Raw genomic sequence first — 22,567 nt, 5'->3', positions numbered from 1 at the left:
AAATAAAATAAAATTATAATATGAAACACAAACTAACCACGAAATAAGTATAAATAGAGTGCATATATAAACCTATAGGGTATACATCAGAAACAGTGATTTAACTGAACTCAAAGCAACCGCCTTAGTGCGACCATTACTTTAACTGTGTGCCGTCTTCAATAATTTTGCATAATAATTGTATCTAACAGCAAAGTCTAAATCAAGATCAGGAAATTTATGAACTGTAATAGCACAGGGATTTATTGAATTAAAAAACGTGACCGACCTGAATATCTCAGTTATTTTCTGTGTAGAATAGATATATATGATCATGGATAATATTATTTCATCCATTAGTATATAATATGTTCTGAATACCACGAATATGTAAAATCGGGAGTGACAGTCATGATTGGATACAACCGATATACCAAAATAGTACCAGAATAAGTTCACAATAGGCCATCGTATGAAAAATCATCGGATTTATTCATTCTATTAGACTAAATCCAGGGGCCGATGACCTTCGATGTTAGGCCCCTTAAAACAACAAGCAAGTAGACTAAATCCACTATGTTGAACAATGATCGCCCTATAGGTTTCCAACGACAACCATGTTTCACGTCATATTGGATGTTTATCATATGAGACCTCGTTTAATCAGCATTGTTGCACCTTTGACTAGCTGTGGCATTCATAAATTTCAGACTGTTCTCGTTAGTAAAAGGATCTGTGAAAGGCCCTGAGTGCCAAGACTCATGCCTCCGACTGTACGGGTACAGTATCCCATCCGGAAAATAATGCCTTGAGTGTTATTAATAATTTTAGTATATTAATAATTGTGTATGTGAGGATCTTCAAAAGACAGAAGTATTCAGTCAGCAGTATGAAAAGATTGTTGGTTACAACGGTAATGTCCAGATAGAGGAGGTGACTAATGCTAAAAAACTATTAAAACTTACCTATGATAACAGTGACATTTACAATAAGATACAAAAGTTGAAAACTAGAAAAGCGGCTGGAATTGATACGATTTCTGGGAATATACTAAATACAATGGGTTGGGATGTAGTACCATATCTGAAGTACTTATTTTATTAATGTTTGCATGAAGGAGCTATACCAAATGAATGGAGAGTTGATATAGTAGCCCCTGTGTATAAAGGAAAGAGTGATAGACATAAAATTGAAACTTACAGGCCAGTCAGTTTAACATGCATTGCATGTTAGCTTTGGGAACGCATTATTTCTGATTATATTAGGCATGTTTACGATATCAATAACTGGTTCGACAGAAGGTATTTCGGGGTTAGGAAAGGTTATTCCACTGAAGCTCAACTTGTGGGATTCCAGCAAGATATAGCAGATATCTTGGATTCAGGAGGTCAAAAGGACTTTATCGCGATTGGCCTGTCTAAGGCATTTGATAGTCCAGCCCCGCGGTGTGGGGGGCAACGGGTCCGTCTGTCAACCGGCGGCCCCGGGTTCGAATCCCACTGGGGTCAGGGGATTTTAATTGTAAATGATTAATATCCCTGGCCTGGGGACTGGGTGTTTGTGTCGTACTTAACCTTCCTTTCCTCACATTCAACACTCTACACTTCCGCATTTACACTTACAGGCAGGTTCCTAACATAAGGTAAAAGTAGTGGCAAAAGATCTTCAGATTACTTTAAAAAAATATTTGATAGGGTGGATCATGGGAGACTACTGGTAAAAAAAGTGCAATTGGTTTAGAAAATTGGATTGTAAATAAAGAGTACCGGTACAGATCTAATGAATGATTGAAGTCTAGAAAAAGGATCTTAGAGAATTAGAGCAGGCAAAACTTTATCTAACCCTGTAGGCTAATAGTTAAGAAGGGAATCCTCAAGGCAGTTTTATTGGTCCTTTATGTTTTCTGATATATACTGTATATACAAGTTGAATTAGAGATAAGGCTTTTTGCAAATGATGTTATTCTGTATAGAGTAAATAAATAAGTAACAAGATTGGGAGCAACTGCAAAATAACCTTGATAATGTTCTGAGATGGACAGCAGGCAATGGTAGGGTGATAAACGGGCTTCAGAGTCAGGTTGTGAGTTTCAAAAACAGGAAAAGTCCTCTCAGTTTTAATTACTGCGTTGATGGGGTAAACAATTCCTCATGGGGATCACTGTAAATACCTAGGTGTTGATATAGGATAGATCTTCATTGCGGAAATCACATAAATTGGATTGTAATTAAGAGCACATATCTCTGCACATTGTTATAGGGTGTTTAAGGGTTGTAGTAAGGATGTAAGTGAGAGAGTATACAAGTCTCTGGTAAGACCCCAAATAGAGTACGGTTCCAGTGTATGGGACCCTCACCATGATTACTTGAATCAAGAAATGTAAAAAAATCCAAAGAAAAAGCAGCCCAATTTGTTCTGGGTGATTTCGAACAAAAGAGTAGCTTTACAAAAATTTTGCAAAGTTTGCACTGGGAAGACTTGAGAAAAATAATATGAGCTGCTCGACTAAGTGGTATGTTCCGAGCTGTCAGTAGGGAGATGGCGTGGAATGACATTTGTAGACGAATACGTTTGAGTGGTGTCTTTAAAAGTAGGAAAGATCACAGTATGAAGATAAAGTTGGAATTAAAGAGGATAAATTGGGGCAAATGTTCATTTATGGGAAGGGGAGTTAGGCATTGGAACAACTTACCAAGGGTGATATTCAATGTATTTCCAATTTCTTTAAAATCATTCAAGAAAAAGCTAGGAAAACAACAGATAGGGAATCTGCCTCCTGGGCGACTGCCCTAAATGCGGATCAGTAGTGATTTATTTATTTATTTATTTATTTATTGATTGATTGATTGATTGATTGATTGATTGATTGATTGATTGTCAAGATAAATATTGGATAAAAGGACGGAAACAGGGAAACCCACGAGGAGGCCATATTGTTGATAATAGTATTTTCTTTAAAAAATAAGGAGAATCACGAAATGGTTATTTCCATTTTACTCAGTTTTCTATGTGTATTAAGATTTTTTCAATGAGACGAATAGTTTATGTTACTGGTATGTTAGAATACATGTTTGTGATGTCAAAAATTGAATGGAAAATGGAGTTTTAAAATAATATTTGTAGTATTATCTCCCCTGCTTTTTAATCCGTGCTCTGAGCAGATATTCCGGGATGCTCTTCAAGAGTTTATAAACTTAACCATTTTGGTTTGATTGTATAATGGTCTGTATTGACTACAATCTCCATTTCAATAAATATACCTTTGATAACTACAATTCAGTCTTGTCAATACTTAGAGTTATTTAATTGTTTATTTTTATCACCTTATATACCGTACATGTTTCGAGGACTGTACTGTCCTCTTCCTCAGCGGTTTTTTCTCACTACCAAATATCTCTAGGACCTTTTTACTTATTAATGCATATCAAACACCAACGTTCTAAACATCTATTAATAGATATCTAATACCGGTATGTGTCATAATTAAAATAAAATAGATCATAAATGCCATAAAAGAACACTAAAGCAACACTATTCTATTAACAAATTTCTTAAAAGTCCTCCTTGTCTATTACTTAAGAATACAATCTGATATAGGATTTCCGTGGTTTACAGAGGTGAAAGAAGATGCGGGCATAAATGGGTCAAGATAGAACAATCAGAAGATTGTTTTAAAACTTTAAATTTCTGGTTATATTTCTTTCTCCTTCTTTTTCCTCTTTTCAGGAAAAACAATTTACAAAATTCAGGTACCAAATTTTACTTACAAGCTAAGTGAACAATATTTAGAAAGTCGAATGACAACAGCATTGAGCTTGAGCTCACTAATTATTCATTTTCCAATGAGCGCTGCGGCTTCTTTCAAAAACAGTCAAGGAGACGATCCTCCCAATTTCTTTTAGAGAGTATCCAAAATGTACAAGGTTTCAAGAACACCATTTGCTCCACAAAATTATCTAGGAGACCATACCGGCCTTTGAAAGGCAGCATTTAACTATTACAAGGAAGGAGCGTCTTTACTCTATTAAAATATTACACTTGGAAACCTAGTTCCAGAAAAGGTCCAGGCCTATCAAAGGCACAACCTACATTTTACAACTCAAACATTGTATTCATTGTCTTAGACACTCTACAGTCCAACCTCTTAACATAAAAGAATGAATTTGAACTTTACAGGGTATCGATTACCCATTCTACCGGGACTTTGTGGGAGAGGAATAAACACAGGTTAAAGTTACTGGCCCAAAAATCCAAATGATGCGAGGCGGACACTTGTACTCCTTGAAATATTCACTAAAAAGATTAAAACCCTATTTAGGCTTCAGGCCCGAAGTTACAGAGGCTAAGCCTATACTACTGAGGTGACTAGATGGAGAACATTTAAGTTACAAAAGCTACAGACAGTAAATGGTTACGAAGTCATAATCACCTTAAAGTCAAGTTGATAGGGAACTCGAGGGGGTGTCATACTCTCTATTTCCGAATTACGGCTGAGTTTCTTAGGCTAGTTTTAAAATGTACATGATAAGATGAAATTTACATTATTGAAGATAGGAAATTTAATGTTACATTATTAAAGATTGGAAACCTTCCCCTCGAACTAGTTTTCAGAGGCTATCACATAGTTATAAAGTGGCTGCCATTACCTTAATCATCTGGAAGACTCGATGATGGGCGAGACGCCCCTGCCTCCTCTATTAACACACACTCAGTAGACTGGACGATCAATAAGACAAGGTGGCGCGAAAAAGTGCCAACTTTTATACCCGAGAGGAAGATTCTAGAGAGATCTGGGCTAAATCCCAACAAGCCTCCAAATTTTATTTGATAATTAAATATATACAAGAAAAACGATTATTGGTTGAAAATTAAATACACAAAATTTTCTGTTGGCCAACATCTCAAGTTGGCGGGAAAATATAGAAGTGTAGCAAACTGTAATACACCAAAAACAAAGAATGATCAACTCAGTGTAGTAAACCTTAGGTTTTTAACAGTTTCTCTTCACACTGGAGGGCGTAACATAGGTTTTCTTTGTAGAGACATCTGTGAAGAAAAGTCTAAACTTATTGCACACGATGTTGCAACCTTCGTATATCAGATGGCATTTTTCAAGGCGCTTCATTTGAATGAACGTGGTGGGTGAACCTCGCGGTACACAGTCAATTTATTAAAATTAATGTCTCATAACATTTTTGTAATATCTTCCATTTCAGAGATCACGTCATTTAAATTTTATTGGTATTACTTTCTGTCCTCGAAAATTCCCAGAGCTGTAGCTCTTCACTCAAATGAAATCTATAAGAAAGGAAAGCCTGTCTAAAAATCCATCCCTAATATAATATTCTAGTTTACTCTGAGAAATTTCCAGTTTACTTACTGAATACCGTGTGCTGTTATCCGTATATAAACATAATTAGCCTTGACCTTAGCATTGGGTAACATGCCTGGCGTTAGAACACCGAATCAGCATCACTATCTTTCTCCTCCATTTACAAAATGGACGATGATTATTTTGATACCCAAATCTGAAACCTTATCGAAAATATTAACATCACTCACATTCAATGCGAGATTATACTTATTGTCAGAGTCACCCTGTCAGTTGTTCTACTTAAAATTTAGTGCATTCACTTGCCCTCGACCTCCGTTGTTGTCAAGATAGTGATCGGTAATAGTGATAGGTAATAGAAAATGAGGACATTTTAAGAAAATTGTAAATAGAATAGTGTAATTTTAGTGTTCTTTTATGGCATTTATTATCTGTTTTATTTTAATTATGGCATATTAGATTTCTATTAAGAGATGTTTAGAACTTTGGAGGAATAAGAGGAATAAGAGATAATTGGCAGTGAGAAAAAACCGCTGAGGAATAAGACAAGGTCCTTGAAACATGTACGGTGTATGAGGTGATAAAAATAAGTAATTAGATAACTCTAAGTATTGACAAGGCTGAATTGTAATTATCAAAGGTATATTTATTGGAATGGAGACTCTCTTCAAGAAGTGGAAGGTGGAGTAAATGTCAACGGTAGGCTGATCAACAATCTGAGGTATGCAGGTGATACTGTCATCTTGGCTGATAGTACTGAAGGTCTTCGTAGCCAAAGGGGAGAAACTTGGACTCAAAACTAACACCGAGAAGAAAATTTGAAGGCCATTACTAGAACTTGTAACACACACATTCCCATGAACATTTATGGAGAACAAGTTGAACAAGCGCGGAAGTTTATGTACCTTGGCAACTGGATTACTGAGGACTTGGACCCAGATTTAGAGATCCGTGTACGAATAGAAATGGCTTGTGGTAGCTTTAGAAAAATAAGGAATCTACTGTGTGACAGAAGCCTCAGCTTGTAGACACGTCATAACTTTGTCAGACTCTATGTTGCTTCTGTACAACATTGAAACACGGACTCTGAAATATAACGCTATTAGGAGAATAAATGCTTTCAGGACGTGGGTTTTCTGAAGGATGTTACAGATCTCGTGGACTGACCACGTCTCGAATGCTGTCGTACTCAGGTGCATGAGGAGGGAATGAATGTTGGTGTGTACAATCAAGAAAAGAAAGGCAACCTACCTTGGGGAGTATTATGAGGAATGATAAGTACATCCTACTAAAATTATTGATGGTCGTAGAGTTCACGGTAGAAGGAAACACTCTTGGCTGGGGAATTTACGGGATTGGACAAGACTAGATTCGAGTACACTGATGAGGACAGCCAAACATCGTGCAAATTTCGGTGAAATTGTGGTAAATATATCCATCGTACATTGCCTGTGGGATTCAAAACTTTTCCATAGACCTCCACATTTTTCTCTGGTTGACAGAATCAATGGCCTTTTAAAAAACAACGAAAAGTGTAAACAAAGATGTCCAGTGATTAGCCTTAGTGTGTTAATTTGATCAACAATGGACCGGCCTTCTCTAAGCCTGCTTGTTCTTAATCGTTACAAATTTCAACTGTTTGCAAGATACATACATTTTAAGTCATCCACATGAAGGTTCATATGTCTTTAATGTATACTAGCAAATGAACCCGTGCTTCGCTACGGTAATTCTACAAAGCATATGGATTTCTCCGTAAATTGCTCTAAAGGCAGTGAGTAAGATTATATTTATTTTTTTGATACTCATGTGACAGCTGGATTCATATAATTTGGCTAACATGCCTAATGGCCAATCCTATATTATTAAAACTCGCCGGCAAAGGGTAGAGTAACATTATCGATAGAAGGTCGTTGTTTATCGGCACTTCCATATCACCGAGTCGGTCAACAGCATCGGAGAATCTTCGCAGATGATCACGAATAAGAATATATTAAATTTCATTAAGATTTGTCACGTATCAAAAATAATTAACCATAAAAACTTGATCACAACTACGAATACATAAGAGGTCATCCCCACTCAGTCTTCTTTGACCCATGGTATTTTCACCATACAGAATATGCAGTAATGTAAAATTTGTACTAATTGTTATGTTTGAGACTTATAAAAAATAAAAGCATAAATGATCAAAATTAGCGACAAAAATAGTTACGGGCATAAATGGGTTAATATGTAGGTTATTTTTGGTTTGTTACATTTAAGACTGTGTAATATCATCAGCAACAGTCCCAACTATATTCTCTGTCTTTTAAGTCACGTCATTGTGGTATCTGTACTGAAATGTTCATTTTAATTACTAGCAAATGTACCCGTGCTTCGCTGCGGTATTATATTATGACCTTTCAATGACAGGTAATCGCATGTCAAGGAGTCATTGAAGGTCATAAGTTAAACAGATTCATGTGAACAGCATGGAAGTAATGTAAATCGTTGATGTACGGCTAATTTATGTGTTCATAATATACGAGAGCCGATACAACTCGCAAATCTATGGTAATCTTGTGGTCGGAAATCGGAAGATTAAGCTCAGAACCCCGTGGTATACAGTATATCGAACAAAGAACAGTTCAGGTACAAGCAGATATTGATAAAGAATAATTACATTAACAGCTGTGAAGAGGAAAGGCCAGATATTGTATTTAGCCCGGAAGACGTCAAAGGAGGCCATGGAATAACTTGGAATCATACTTGGTTGACCATCCAGAAGGCGTATGGTGTGACGTATTACATGTTTAGAAGAATAAACAATTGTAGGATGTGTTCCTTTATGAATTTCTGTGGTTGAGAAGGAGTGTTTGCGGTGACAAGTTCCTCAGATGTCAAAATCAGGTGTAGTGAAGGTGTAATATGTTAGCTCTGTGGATCGTAAAGAGCGAATCATTTATTATTGTAAAATAATGGAGATAAAATTTTGTTTTTTCTGACAATACTTGCATGAAGGAATCAGTTAGGAAGCAAAATAGTGAGCATAGCTCTGGTATACGCATAAAAGTTGAGGAAACTTGCTCAATTGAAAGGCTAAACAGCATTCAATGTTAACAACGTCATATATCATTGATTTATGCAGGCTAGTGTTCATTCATGAAGGTGGAATTATAAAATCCGTGTGAACTCTTGTTAATATCTCTTGTACAAGTTTCAGGGTTGGAGCCGGCAATGTTATCCACAGTTATGAATCAAGAAAGAAATAAAGAGGAAATGTGTGCTTAAATTGGAATGGTCCCTGATGGATCCGAGCTCTACTGAAATAGACGAAATGACATGAACAAATGACCTGAACACCACTACCTCATGATGGAATGAAGATTGGATCTTCTAATGATGAGTAGACGTATTTTGTCCCTCCTTGCTTTACTTGTAGATGCTTATAGTAGTTGTAGATATTAATGTCACACAGGTGGAAATAACTTGGATAACCTAACGTGTCAATGGTATTAATTTAATGATGTGTTAACCGACCGCGTATATGTTAGAATTTTGTTCGCCGTCTGTAAATATTAGAGTTAGGCGCGATCTTTTCCTTGCGTTGCTCCTGTGCTAATAGAACAATCGTGAAGGTGAATGTTTGATATCTTGAGTGTTACAGGTAAGTTTCCTCTGATGTTCGTGTGTGTGATGTAATCAATGTTGTGATCCTTTTATATAAGTGGTTCCGCGGAGTGCTGTTACGTGTTCATTCTGTAGAAACGATGTAATGTTCGTATGTATGATATTGAAGTTCTTCGTCTGCCTATGTTTGTTTATTTAGGAAATGATTCTTTTATGCGGTGCATATTGTGATGGTATAAGGAATGTAGGATCATCTCAAGTTATAATTTGGTGTGATACAATTAGCGAATGAGATTTATTGAATTATTTATTGCATTGGTAAGTTGATTCTTCGAGATGATCAATATGATAGGATGGTGTTAGTGAATGGTATATCCACCGCGTATTTTAGTGTCAGATAAAAGAGCGATATATTTAACGCTGATTGAATGCATTCGAAGGGATTTGTTGAGCATATGAACTGTCATGATTTAAGTTATGATTTATCAGAAGTAGCGGGATAGTTAAGTGGATATATAGGTAGGATCTTCGACAAGTTACTCGAACGGTAATTAGAATTTTGAGATCATTGTCACCTGTGAGCGTATGTTGATACTTGTAGCATTGCTTGTGGTAGTAATTTTATGCAGTAGCATAATTTTCAGCATGATGGAGAGGTGCAGACGCGGCGCAGACCTTCTGACGTTAATTCATTTCATATGTCGGTAGTTAGTATTTTATTTCAGATGCAGGTATGCGGTGCGTTTGAATGGATGATGGCATACAGTTACCCGATTGTGGGACGATAATATTATTGTCATTTATTTGATATGGTTTCTGTGTCTATCAAAGACCGTTGGGAAATTTAAGTTATTGTTAGTTAGCTGGGTATTTACAAGATGAAACAAACAGGAATAGGTAGAGCAGGGAGGACAGGGTGCGTCTAACAAGTGAGATAATGAAAGAACAAACAAGTTGAGGGGAAATAAGGCTTAATCTACTAATTTTCCAATATGTTTAATGATTATTTTAATGAAGTATCAAGTGTTACGAGTGAAGATAACGTTTGAATTTAATGGTGAATAATTTCAAGAAGGACTTGATTTCTGACATGGCTTGATAAGGAGTGCATATGAATATTTTTCAATGATGTTGGCTTATTCAGCTTGTTTTGATTATATTCAGTTAATAAAATTTATTTCTTATTGCGATTTTTTTAATTTCATGCCTAATTTAAGTGAGAACCTAGTATATGGAAATAAGATATAGGACCATTATTTGATTAAGTATTGATAGGATGTGACCGCTTTCTCGTCAATGGGCCATGCCCTAGAGTGAAGATCATGCGAATCACTGAATTCTAGCTGAGCACATTTAAAAGTTTATTATTATCTTCGAACCAGGCGCGTCCACGAACGGTCACAATACCTTATATACGGAGTTCTACGTAAGTCACTGCACACGCAGTGAGTAAGATTATATTAAATTGCATGTCTCATAGCGATATCCGAGAAATAAAACGGGCAAGCCCCCATACGTTGTTTCCCATGTAAGGTGCAAGTTGGGGAAGTTTAGAATATAATGGGAGATCACATTTCCTCCTGTCATTCACAATCGAGTTTGGGAGTTTGTACAATAACAGCAGGCTCACTTACCATCTGCCATTCGTAATAGAGATGGGTAGTTTTCATTGCAATGTCTTGCCCCCTTTCCTAACGATAGTCCCAGTCGAGTTGGAGATATTTAACTGTAACCGAGACATGCTGCGCTATCCTAAATATAAAGAATCGAGATACGACAATAAGGCATAGCACCAAAGTTGAAGATCTCTCCAAATCGAGCAGTGATTATTTAATCTGTTTTGTGAAATGACTTATGGTTTAGAAAGCAGTTACCACGAAACGAAGGTCTGAACCGTCGAGGAAATTGCCTCCATATTTCGATATTTTTCGGGGACTAATAGTAATACATTTGAACAGCCTGGAATACTCACTCAAAGGAAAGAGTGCGCAGTGACCAAGCGAAATAATGTACGGTATATAACAAAGGGACGTAACGTATAAGGGATGTTTCGCATGTAGTCCACGGATTTTAAAGAAAGTGAGTAGTATAAGAGAAAATGGAAGGAAACTGTTGTTGTTTCCCTATAAACCCCCATTCTATTCAGTGATTTTAAACCATATGCATATCTAAACCTTCCCCTGGATCAGTACACTCTATATGTGAATTTTGGTCGAGATCTATCCAGTCGTTTCGCCGTGATGGAGGAACAGACGGACAAACAGACAAAGACACGAAAGCTTAAAACCACTGATACGGCCTAGAGTCGACCTAAATCAGATAAATATCTGAACAATTGGTAAATCAAACGAAGTTTCAGGTAGCGGACCCCCTAGAATTTTATTTATACATAAGCATGAGCACGTTTGTAAGTGCAGACCATCATTTCGAGATTTACTGCTTTTAAACGGTAGGTCATATCAACAAACGGATTCCGTCATCAAACGTCCCTTTAGTGTTCTACATGGTTGGTCCTATGACATTTATTGATGAGTTAGATTGAATTAGAAGCATTAAATAGGGTGAAATCTGGGTACAGTTTTCACACATTACATTCCTTTTTAGATACTTATGCAGCAGCTGGAATCATAAAATTGCCGGTATGAGTGGCTGAGACGGTTGAGGCGCAGGCCTTCTGACCCCAACTTGACAGGTCCGATCCTGGCTCAGACCGGTGGTATTTGAAGGTGCTCAAATACGTCAGCCTCGTGTCGGTAGATTTACTGGCACGTAAAAGAACTTCTGCATGACTAAATTACGGCACACTCGAGAATGACTTACGGTGTTATCACTTAAATCTAAAGAGGCAAGACAGAGGCAAAAAAAAGCTTAAAACAGAAGTAGAAGAGAAAAACAGTAACATTTATAGCAAATGCCAGAAAACACATTATGGTTTGAAATCTTGGGCTACACTCCGCTGTACTATTCAAATGTTAACAGCCCCTTTAAAGCTATTCGACGACGATTGTAACCTCCAACGGTATTCAACAAATATTCCTCAGAATGGCAGCATGACGTCTCTCTCGTCTTCTATGCAAAGAACAACCACGAGTTTACAGGAATTTTGAAGAAAATTACATTAACCTATGTTACTTCACTGCTGGCAAGCAGCCATATACGTTACCATGGTAATCGGTAGGTTCGTTGTCGGTCTGTCGCCCACTCAATGCAGAGCATGAAATCCGCACAAAGTACTAATTTCCTCCGTTATTTGAAGAGTAAGCGAAATTATACTCAAACAAACGCTGTTTAAAATGAAGGGACGTTTCACATGTAGTCCACGGATTTTACATAAAATCAATAGTATAAGAGAAAATTGAAGAAAACTGTTGTGGTTTCCGTATAAATCCCCACTCTGTTAAGTGATTTCCAAATCATATTCATACCTAAACCTTCCCCTGGACCAGTATACTCTGTATATGATGTTTGGTTGAGATCTATCCAGCCGTTTCGCTGTGATGGTGGAATAAACAAACAGACAAACAGACACGAAAACTAAAAACCACTGATACGGTCTTGAGTTGACCTATATCGGATAAATATATGAAAAATTTGCAAAACAAACGAAATTAGAGACAGCGGACCCCCTACAACTTTATTTATATAGATTGCATGGCTTTTAGTGCTGGGAGTGTCCAAGGACATGTTCGACTCGTCTGGTGCAAGTCGTTCTATTTGACGCCCATGGATGGTCTACACGTCTGGATTTGGGATGATGATGATGATGTTAATGAGGTAAGGAGAGGGCGAATACCAGTATCGGCACACAGCCTACTCCTAGCAAATAACACCAATGGGTCTGCTCAAAATTTTAACGTCCTCACCATCCACCAGCAATAACCACCACCATACATACAAATAATAATTACTGTATATGCTTATGATAAATTATTTATTTACCTGATAAAGTCCTGGAGAGGTTTTGATGACAATTGTGCATCACATAGATCGATGGCATATGTGGATACAGCAATGACAAATTCTTCTCCAGTCATGATTGGCAATCTTGCAAAGTCGAAGCGTGAGTGAAAATATTCATAGGAAAATGATAAATCGACATCGGTGTAATTAGTGGGAGGATCCTGAAATACACATCCAAATACTGTAGGTGCATAAACATAAATACATACAAGGCAATACCAAAGGAGGGGTAGGGTGTTCAACCATCCCACCTTGAAAAGCACATGACAAATTTTTATAGCACATATGGATTTTTGAAATTTAAATCCATTAAATCAAAACTGAAATCAATAATTCGGAAAATAAAACAAATGAATTTTACGTATAAAAATGTGCCATTTCAAATGTTTATATATTAATTGTACCCAATCACTTGTTCTAAATTGCGCCTGGCTAGGCTCGTAGGTAGGGATGGTGGAACATCCGAAATGAGCCTCTCAAACTAACTATCTGGTTCTTTAATACTAAGGGCAGGAATCTGAGAACACACAATAAGTACCAATGAGAACTATTTGAATTAGTGGGTAAAATATGTTTATTTATCCAAAACATGGAAAAGTTGGACTGAAATTCACGAATCAACATTTTACAGAACAAAATAAATGACAATAAGATCTTGAAGCCTCAATGCATTTAATCTTGCTCACTAGAACCTAAGATGTCACTATAGCGCGGGGATGTAACAGAAATAAGCGGGATCAATAGTTGGCCAAAGGCCTTGAACTTTTAATTGTTTATCATTATGAAAGAAATAGCATGTTATTTCTCATTCGTCATTTGCAGAAATCCCAAAATCTTTTTGAGTTTAAAGAGAAACATAAATTTGAACTTGCTGAGGGTGGGCCTATGCAATGAGACAAATACTCGCCTGCACGTTGATGTCTTATGTGCGGACCATGATAGTTGTTCATCTAGAGTCTTCTTCTTCTTCTTTTACTGCTTTCCCCCACACGTGTGTGGTCGTGGGTGTGAACTGTGTCGCACATGTGGATTTGGCCATGTTTTACGGTCGGGTGCCATTCCTGACGCCAACCTTGTGTGGAGGGAAGTAATCACTGTTGAGTGTTTCTGTGGTGGTTGGTAGTGTGGTGTGTTGTCTGAATACAAAGAGGAGAATGTTGAGCAAACACAAACACCCAATCCCCGAACCAGAAAGATTAATCACACGCAATTTAAATCCCCGACCTGGTCGGGAATCGAACCCGGGGCCCTCTATACCGAAGGTGTAAACGCTGATCATTCAGCCAAGGAGTGATCCCAAGACTTTCTACTGTTTGACTGTAAGGTATGAGTTTGTTCCCTATCCGTATTACTGGCACAGTTGTACGATCTGCTTCGGATAATAGTCTTTGATTGACTATAAGGAGTGTTTGGGATTTGTCAGGGTTGAGAGACAGTCCATGCTTTACTATCCATTTGTTAACTGATTCGAGATCTAAATTTAATTTCTCTGTCGTTTCTAAACTGTCATCCGATCTACAATGAATGAAAAGTTGTACGTTGTCTGCGGATATGTGATGTGATTTAGATAGATCGCCGATATGCAGTAAAAAAAAAAAAAGAAAGGGGCGCTTGGGTAGGACCTTGAAGAACTCCTGTTTCCACGGTCCGCCGCGAGGAATATCGGCCACCTTTGTTTGTAACACATTTCTGCCGACGATGTAAAAAGGAATCCATCCAATTCAGGGTGCTATTTGAGAAAGCTAATAGGCAGAGTTCTGACAGTAACAAATCATGGTCTGCAGAATCGAATGCCTTGCTGAAGACGAGAAGGACCGTTAGTGTTGTATGTCTTTCGTCTATGGTTTGTCTTATGTCATCACTCACTGTAAGCAAGGCAGTACATGTGCTGTGATTGCCTGATTGAAATGAGTCTAGAGTATTGCTTTCACCCACATAGGTTTTGATTTGATTGTAAACAATGTACTCTAGTCGTTTAGCTACTGTCGAAATTGTGTTAATGGTTCCGTAGCCACCGGCGTCTATTGGGGTCTGAGTCTTTGCAAATGGACGTACCAGGGCCATTTTCCACATCATGCGGGTACGCGCCATACTGTAAGGAATTACATATTTAATCAGATATTTCTGTGAGAGTGCTGGGAAGGACGAAACGGAAATTTTGTTCAACATCACATTACAATGGCCGATTCACCCAAGTCGAAACTTAGGAAATATGCTCAGACCGATAGAACGGATCAAGAAACGCACGAAAAGTCAGCTAGGAAGGGGACTGAACGCACCAGAAAATGCAGGGAACACAAGAAAGCCGAACTCTGCCGACCCTTCTAATGCTCATGTGTTCAACAATTACACGCCCAAGTGACATGATGAACAGAAAATCATTGTGAATCAAAAAAAAGTTGCTACTCATTAATGCTAATAAGAAAGGGGGTACCGGAATGACATAACACAGCGCACGGATAAGCGAGCACGGCCACCATGCAACTTCTGTCGACTCAACAACCTGTCAACACCTACTCAACAGAGATGCAAGGAGCATCTGCCGCATTACTTCAAAGAGGTCAGGTACCAGTATCCATTGCATCAGCACAACCAGCCAACAAATCAGGTAATTCTGACTCTGAATTTTTAAGTGAATTCAATTCCCAGTGCAAAAAAATGCGTCCTAGTGGAAGTGAACCCCGTCCTACTGAGTCGATCCGAATCGACTATGGATGTGGACGTTCCGGATGCTGTACTGGTGGGTGTGGCGGTCTCTGTCCAACATTAGGCTGGGTTTTCTATGTAAATACATATTTGCTTTTTCATTTGCTACAGTTAACATTTTGTCATGTTTACGAATTAGGATATTGGCAATGATTAAAAATTATTTTATTTTTCATATTTGTCCTTATTTGACCTTATTTCTAGGTATAGTTCATATTCTTACATAATTATACACTTAATTTCAATATTTTACGGGTTCAAAATTATTATTCTTAACTTTTGATTTACTATCATCAATATTTCAAAGCTGAATTCTGATATTTCTATACGTTTGGGAAACAAGTTCTGCTCAATGTAGATTTTTCTTTCTTGCTGGCTGTTCCGCAGTCGACTATGACCCATATCACAAAGTTTCAATTCTTGTTTTCGGCTTCAAATTATTTTTCCCTGTAGATTTCGTGTTTCTGCAGCTTTCATGTTTAAGCATGTTCTAACCATGAACATTTGATACAGATATTCTTTGCATTATTTTGCTCTTTTGAAAAGAATGAGTTCGTAATTTACTCCATATTTTGATATTTTTATCCCATATGTATATACTTAGCAATTTTTACTTAACATAATTCCGAGTCCTACTAAACAGACGTATCCAAAAAGCCCGTTCCGTGCCAGCGACACAGCTTAATTTATTCTTTGAACTAAATTCAGTTATTTTATTTTTTCGCTTGTTCTTGTGAAGAAATTACACTCGCAATTAAGTTAGGTTAATTACTTCTAACGTTTACTATTTATTCATAGTCGGATGAATTCTCCTACTACAGGAGAGAATTTCGTACTGGTGCTGTTGTAAATATAACAAGGACACTTATTTTTTAGAATGCTGTGGAGGAAATGGTCCCACTACTATCAGTCTGATATTTTTAGGAGTCTTAAGGACTAGAAATGTTCTTTTAGTCCTTCCAAATGGTTGTCAGATAAACATGTACATGTTCGAATAACACAATACTGTATTTTTAAATATTTCAATAAGTCGCCTTATCACCAACTAATATTGAAGTGTTGTTTAATTAAAATTCGGAAGATAACTTTAAAAATATTCTTAGTGTTCTAAGCACATGCGATGTAGAATTCTGTATCGAAAATCTCAAGAGAAAAATAATGTTTAATATCTTACTTTTCAGCACTGTCAGCTTACGTAACCAAGATACCGTAAATATGAGGAACTGTGAGCCACAACGGCGAACTCACCAACTGCTTGTTGTGAGAAAAACTCGTGCAGTATTTGTGAAATGGCAATACGATGAAAAACTGCATTAGGTAGTTTTTAAGGTTTCACCATTTTATTTATTTATTTATTTATTTATTTATTTATTTATTTATTTATTTATTTATTTATTTATTTATTTATTTATTTATTTATTTATATTTGTAACCCTTGACTTCACTAATACAGGAAACACAAGACGGTTGGAAAGTAAAGTTCATTCTTAATCCGACTGATCGTCTTCTTGTTCGAAATTACCCGGGGCTGCCGCGTCAGATGTAGATCGTTGATTCTTCAAGATGTTTTTCAGTAATATTTTCCATAGTAACGGGACTTACAGTAGAAGAGCCTGCACATCTTTCAGTTTTGCCAGTTGTACAGGGTTTGGCGAATTGTACAGTGGGCTAAGGGCTCCTTCCCCAAATCGAACTTCCGAGAGTCATAATAACACCCTCTTCCCTCCTCAAGTTTCACTTTCACTTTTGCACCATCTTTGTCGTAAAGCTTATGGATGTAAAATAACTTTTTATGTTTATTGTGTTCACCTTTTCCTCTCTCTAATTTTACACCCTATCAGTGGCGCTTCTGTGACGCATTTTTGGAAAGCAAAGTAATTTTTCTGAATTGCTTTAAACGGGTGTTTCTTTCAACATTTCTCAATGAATGATGAATGTTGTTGTTTAGAATACACATTAGCGTGTCCTCTTGCTTTCTCAGTGTGGCCAAAATCACTTTCAGACGGTGGGTATCTCGAAGTAATGCTTCTTCACTCTGCATATGAATGAAATCATCACAACCGTTTTACACTTATCATCTACATTTGACAATAATTAATGAGTCAAACCACTTATAATCTCACACGAACCGCGTTCTTCAACTGTTTCGTCCCATACATTCATGGTTGCCTCCCCAACCTTAATGTTGTGAATGCTGAAATTGTAGGCCCAAAGCTTCCGTTTTAAAAAATGGATCCCAGTTTTTAGTTTTCATATTGGAAAGGCCTGCTGAAGGTCAAATCAAGGCGAACACTAATTTGTCCAGATGGTTGTTGGAAACAGATTTAATAAGACCCTGTGAGGCTCTTGCGCGAGTCAAGTGTAACTGATTGCCTATTTCTAATTTTTTTCAGTATCTTCAGAATTCTGTTGACCACTGTCATTTGTATTTTCAATAGAAGGATCGATTTCATCGTACAAGTTGCAAGATACTTTTCTCATAATTCAGTTGACTCCTGTTCTTTAGGTTTTTAATATAAATATCTATTCCATCGCTTCTGGAAGGTGTAAACCCAATGTAAAAATTGGTATTCAATCTGTCACGATAAAAATGTTTGAAAACAGTTTAAAGTCCTGTGTAATTTTCGTTCAGCCATTGCACATAGAGTTCATAGGGAGTGTTCAGACTGAGCACGACAGGGGAGTGTTTTCTGAATGGACTATTTGCCCGCCTGTACTGCCTTGAGAGAACAAGCAAAGACTTAATGTGAAGATCTACCTTCGTCTCCAGGTCATCGTCAGTTTTATTTACAGGCTCGTGTTTTCCCCTGAAGTCTTTTGTCTACTGTGTCTGTTGATTGCACTTTGCTCAGCATAGGACGAACGCGTTTTTTACTGATACCGTGTGTATTATAGAACGTGATGCGGCACATGTCAACACTTTAATTTGTAACTTGCAGCGAATGCGGCGTAACGTTTGATTTGACTTTTATGTAACGTACGTTCGTTTCATGTCGGTACTTTCCACACATTTAGATAAGTACCGTATGCGTGTTGGAGGTTATAATCTCCTGAAGACCAGAAGTTGTTGAAAAAACATTCAGTATTGTTACGTACTACCATGTCAAAGCAGCCACAGGTGCAAGGTTAACCAATACAACGGGCAGATCGACTTCGATTCGTGTTTCGAGAGATGCGTTCCTTCCCTTCATTTATATTCTTCTTCGCTCGCTTCCACTGTATTACCTTCATTTGATCGCACTACAAAGCCATGGTTTGATAAGGAATGTTACATCATGAGGCAATCAACGTTACATTTACTTCACACTGCTAGGGTATATGGTATGGACGCGCTAGAACTCTACTAAAGAAAAAGAAAACAAATTATGATTTATCTATAGAACAGAAGTTATTATCCGAGGCAGAAGCGAAGCCTTATAAAATCTTAAAGTACTCAAAGAAACAGGCATCAACTCCTCTTGTAAACATGTCGCAGTGGGAGTCACATTTTCGTCATCTTCTTGGAGAATCGAACATAAGGACAAACGGCTTCACTCTGCAACTGACAAACATCCAGGATACGTGCCCAATCACAACAGGGGAGGTCAGCCAACTTATAAGCAATGGGAAAAATAACAAATCGTCTGGACCTGATGGGATTTACATAGAACATTTAAAAGAGACACTCCATGACCTGCTAGAACCGCTAACTTGCCTATTCAGTGAATGCCTAAAACGTAAGACAATTCCAGATCAATGGAGGAAGACCTCATAATTGTGATATACAAAGGAAAAAGGAAGAAGGAGGATCCAATCTCTTACAGGGGAATTGTCCTGGAAAATGTAATGTTCAAAACCTTCTCTAAACTCCTTCTAAGGCGGATGGAACAAAGTCGACGTGCTAACATACCATCGAATCAATACGGCTTTACCCCGGAAAATCAACTCTCCAGGCTGTGCAGGATCTTGTGTAAGAAATAATAACGACCTTAGCGCAACCTGGTAGACCGCTGTTTGCAATCTATATAGACTATTCTAAGCCGTTTGACAGTATTAACAGAAGGATACTTATCCATAAGTTGGAAAACATATTAGGCACTTCCAATAGTGAATTAGAAACATTGAAATCGATTTTAAACCTGAATTATGTAACAATCTATGATGGCATCACCACGTTGAGGAGTATCACTCAAACAAAGGGTGTTCTACAAGGGGATCATATGAGTCCAGTTCTCTTCAACGTGATAACCTCAGATATTGAGCAATCTATAGACTCAAGATCAGTCAAACTGCTTATGTATGCGGATGACATGGTCATCCATTCAAGATACCGTGAAAACCTACAAACAGCTATGGAGAACATTAGGGTATGGGTGAAAGATAATTCTATGGAAGTAAATAGTTCCAACACAAAGGCTATGAAATTTAGAAGGGGAGGAAGGATATCTAATATGGACTAACTAAAATGTGGAGAAGAACCTTTAGAATTCGTATCCAACTTCAAATACCTGGGTGTCGTATTACAATCTATTGGAGCTGCTTTCTCCCTACATGTACAGGAACGAGCTACGGCAGCAACGAAAGTCTCATACGACATCTCCAAACTCCAAATCCTATCCCTATCAACAGCAATGAAACTATTCAAAATTAAAGTTATGCCGACTGCCACATATGGTATTCAATTAATTTGGCCTTACTTGTCGGTGAACAATCTTAGGAAGCTAGAAAGCATCAAAGCGAAATTTATTAAGAGACCTCTCTCAATTTCAAAATTCTCAAGAAATAGCTACGCCTATAAAATAGCGCAGGAAACATTCTTCATGGAAGACATAAAGCACATTTTTGGTCTACCGGAAACTCATGCATATAAAACTATCATCGAGGAGAGACGTAAAAAAGCCGACGAGATACCCCAAGAAATAATGGAGACTAATGTAATGAAGTCAGAAATTTGGAAGGGTCCGAATTCCAAGCTTCGACATCTATATACACGATTCGCTATCCATGGGTTTCATGGAAGGATCTGCCAGAATGAGGCATTCCATGAACCCAAGGAGGATTGCGTCTGCAAGAAATGCAATAATCCATGCTCTAAATACCATTTAGTGGAATGTGTAAACAGACCTCAATCTTTAATCACAGAAATGACAGAGTGGTGAAAAACTTGATTGTACACATTGTGTTTAATAAACTAAATTAATTAAAAATGATATTCTTCTTCGAACCTGTTCTAATCCACTGGTTGGATTTTGAAGGCCTCTTCCTGGTCACCCTCCTAAACTTCACTGTCCATAAATAAACACAAACACGAACAATTTCTCGTTACTGACACGTGAACGCGCACAAAATACGGTACTTAAATACGAAACATCGGGAACACGTACGGCACGGGGTTGTGGAGTTCGCTCTAAGGGTAGGTTTCCATTTGAGATTAACTGGGAAAGTAATTTTCTATATCCACTCTCAGGTTGTTGTCCATTTGAGAGTTAATTTCGGCCCTAATAACTATCGAGAGTACCCGGGAGTCCCTCGCCAAGATAGCTTTCACAAGTTCTCGTCACACCCTGTCCACTTGTGCACCTGCAGAGAGTGGAGAGTAGTCGAAATGTCATCACACTACTACTGACAAGTTGCAGCAGCTGTGATTATTCTCTGTAAAAAGAAATCTACTTTGGTAATTGTCATCTATCCCGCTACTGCTTTTCCTGTTTTCATTTTTTCAATTATTGAGATACCTTAAACAATAGAGAGCTTCATATTATTGATTAATTTAAATATTGTAGATATGCATTATATTATATACTTGTTATAATAATAACCAGGCTACAACCATTATAATATATTTATTTCCATGCAAATTGCTGTGATTATATATATATATACAGTAGAGTCTCGTTAATCCGAACTAATTGGGACCGGAGTCTATTCGGATGACGAAATTTTCGGATTAACCGGAGAATATCTTCTAATAATAATGTTATTGTTTTACGTCCCGCTAGCTACTTTTACGGTTTCCGGAGACGCCTAGGTGCTAGGATTTTCTCCCGCAGGATTTCTTTTAAGTGCCAGTAAATCTATTACACGAGGCTGACGTATTTGAGCACCTTCACATACCACCGGACTGAGCCAGGATCGAACCTGCCAAGTTGGGGTCAGAAGGCCAGCGCCTCAACCGTGTGAGGAAAATAGTTTCTACAATACAGTGCATACTGTAATTTTAAATGTCCATTCTTTAGCAGTTGCATTAATAAAACCGTAAAAAATTACAGTAGGGTAGTTAAGAACCCGTAGAGGAGAAAACGACTAAAACTAGGTTACACTTGTCTCCTTACATAACATTAAGTTATTCTTGTAAAATATGACTAATAAAATGCAAGTAAATCCTCATTCTATAATAAGTTTTTTTCATTTCAATAAGGAGAATTTTTTAAAAATTGAATATTTTAGTTCGGATTAACAGGAATTTCGGATTAACGGGGTTCAGATTAACGAGACTCTAGTATATATATATATATATATATATATATATATATATATATATATATATATAAAAATAAAATAAGAGTTTTGTCCGTACATTGCTCAGAATTAAAAAAAAGGATGATATTTCAGTATCAGTCGTGCCCACAGTAACAAGGAAATGCACTTTTTTACTTTTCCGTAATGTCTGTCTGTCTATCTGTCTGTCTGTCTGTCTGTCTGTCTGTCTGTCTGTATGTATGTATACGCATCACGAGAAAACGGCTGAAGATAATTTAATAAAAATCGGTATACAAAGTCGGGTAATAAGTCGCTACAATCTAGGCCATAAATAATTTTATTCATGCTGACTGAAATGGTAGTTTAGGGGAAGGCCTAACATTTTATTCTCAAATATTTTATGTTATTAGTGGTCATATCTTAATGGAAATCATTATACAAAGTCGCAGAATAAGTCGATATAATCTAGGCTATAAATAATTTTACTCATGCTGAGTGAAATGGTAGTTTAGGGGAAGG

The 22,567-nt window shown here is 37.3% G+C and overlaps 2 protein-coding genes across 3 annotated transcripts in view; both read right to left on the bottom strand.

Annotated features, from left to right (window-relative positions):
* LOC137498893 (UDP-glycosyltransferase UGT5-like) overlaps window positions 1–22,567 on the bottom strand; it is a 361,857-nt gene that overhangs the window by 317,926 nt on the left and 21,364 nt on the right. The window lies entirely within an intron of this gene.
* The window catches only part of LOC136866741 (UDP-glucosyltransferase 2), a 123,312-nt gene that overhangs the window by 97,717 nt on the left and 3,028 nt on the right, over window positions 1–22,567 (bottom strand). For both annotated transcript variants that reach the window (XM_067143850.2, XM_068226633.1), the window contains exon 2: window positions 12,863–13,044. In XM_067143850.2, coding sequence (XP_066999951.2) covers window positions 12,863–13,044 — 182 coding nt within the window. The remainder of the gene's footprint in view (window positions 1–12,862; window positions 13,045–22,567) is intronic.

Source organism: Anabrus simplex, chromosome 3, assembly GCF_040414725.1.
Source record: "Anabrus simplex isolate iqAnaSimp1 chromosome 3, ASM4041472v1, whole genome shotgun sequence".
In the NCBI taxonomy this organism is placed as follows: domain Eukaryota; kingdom Metazoa; phylum Arthropoda; class Insecta; order Orthoptera; family Tettigoniidae; genus Anabrus; species Anabrus simplex.
This window is presented reverse-complemented; position numbering and strand designations above follow the sequence as displayed.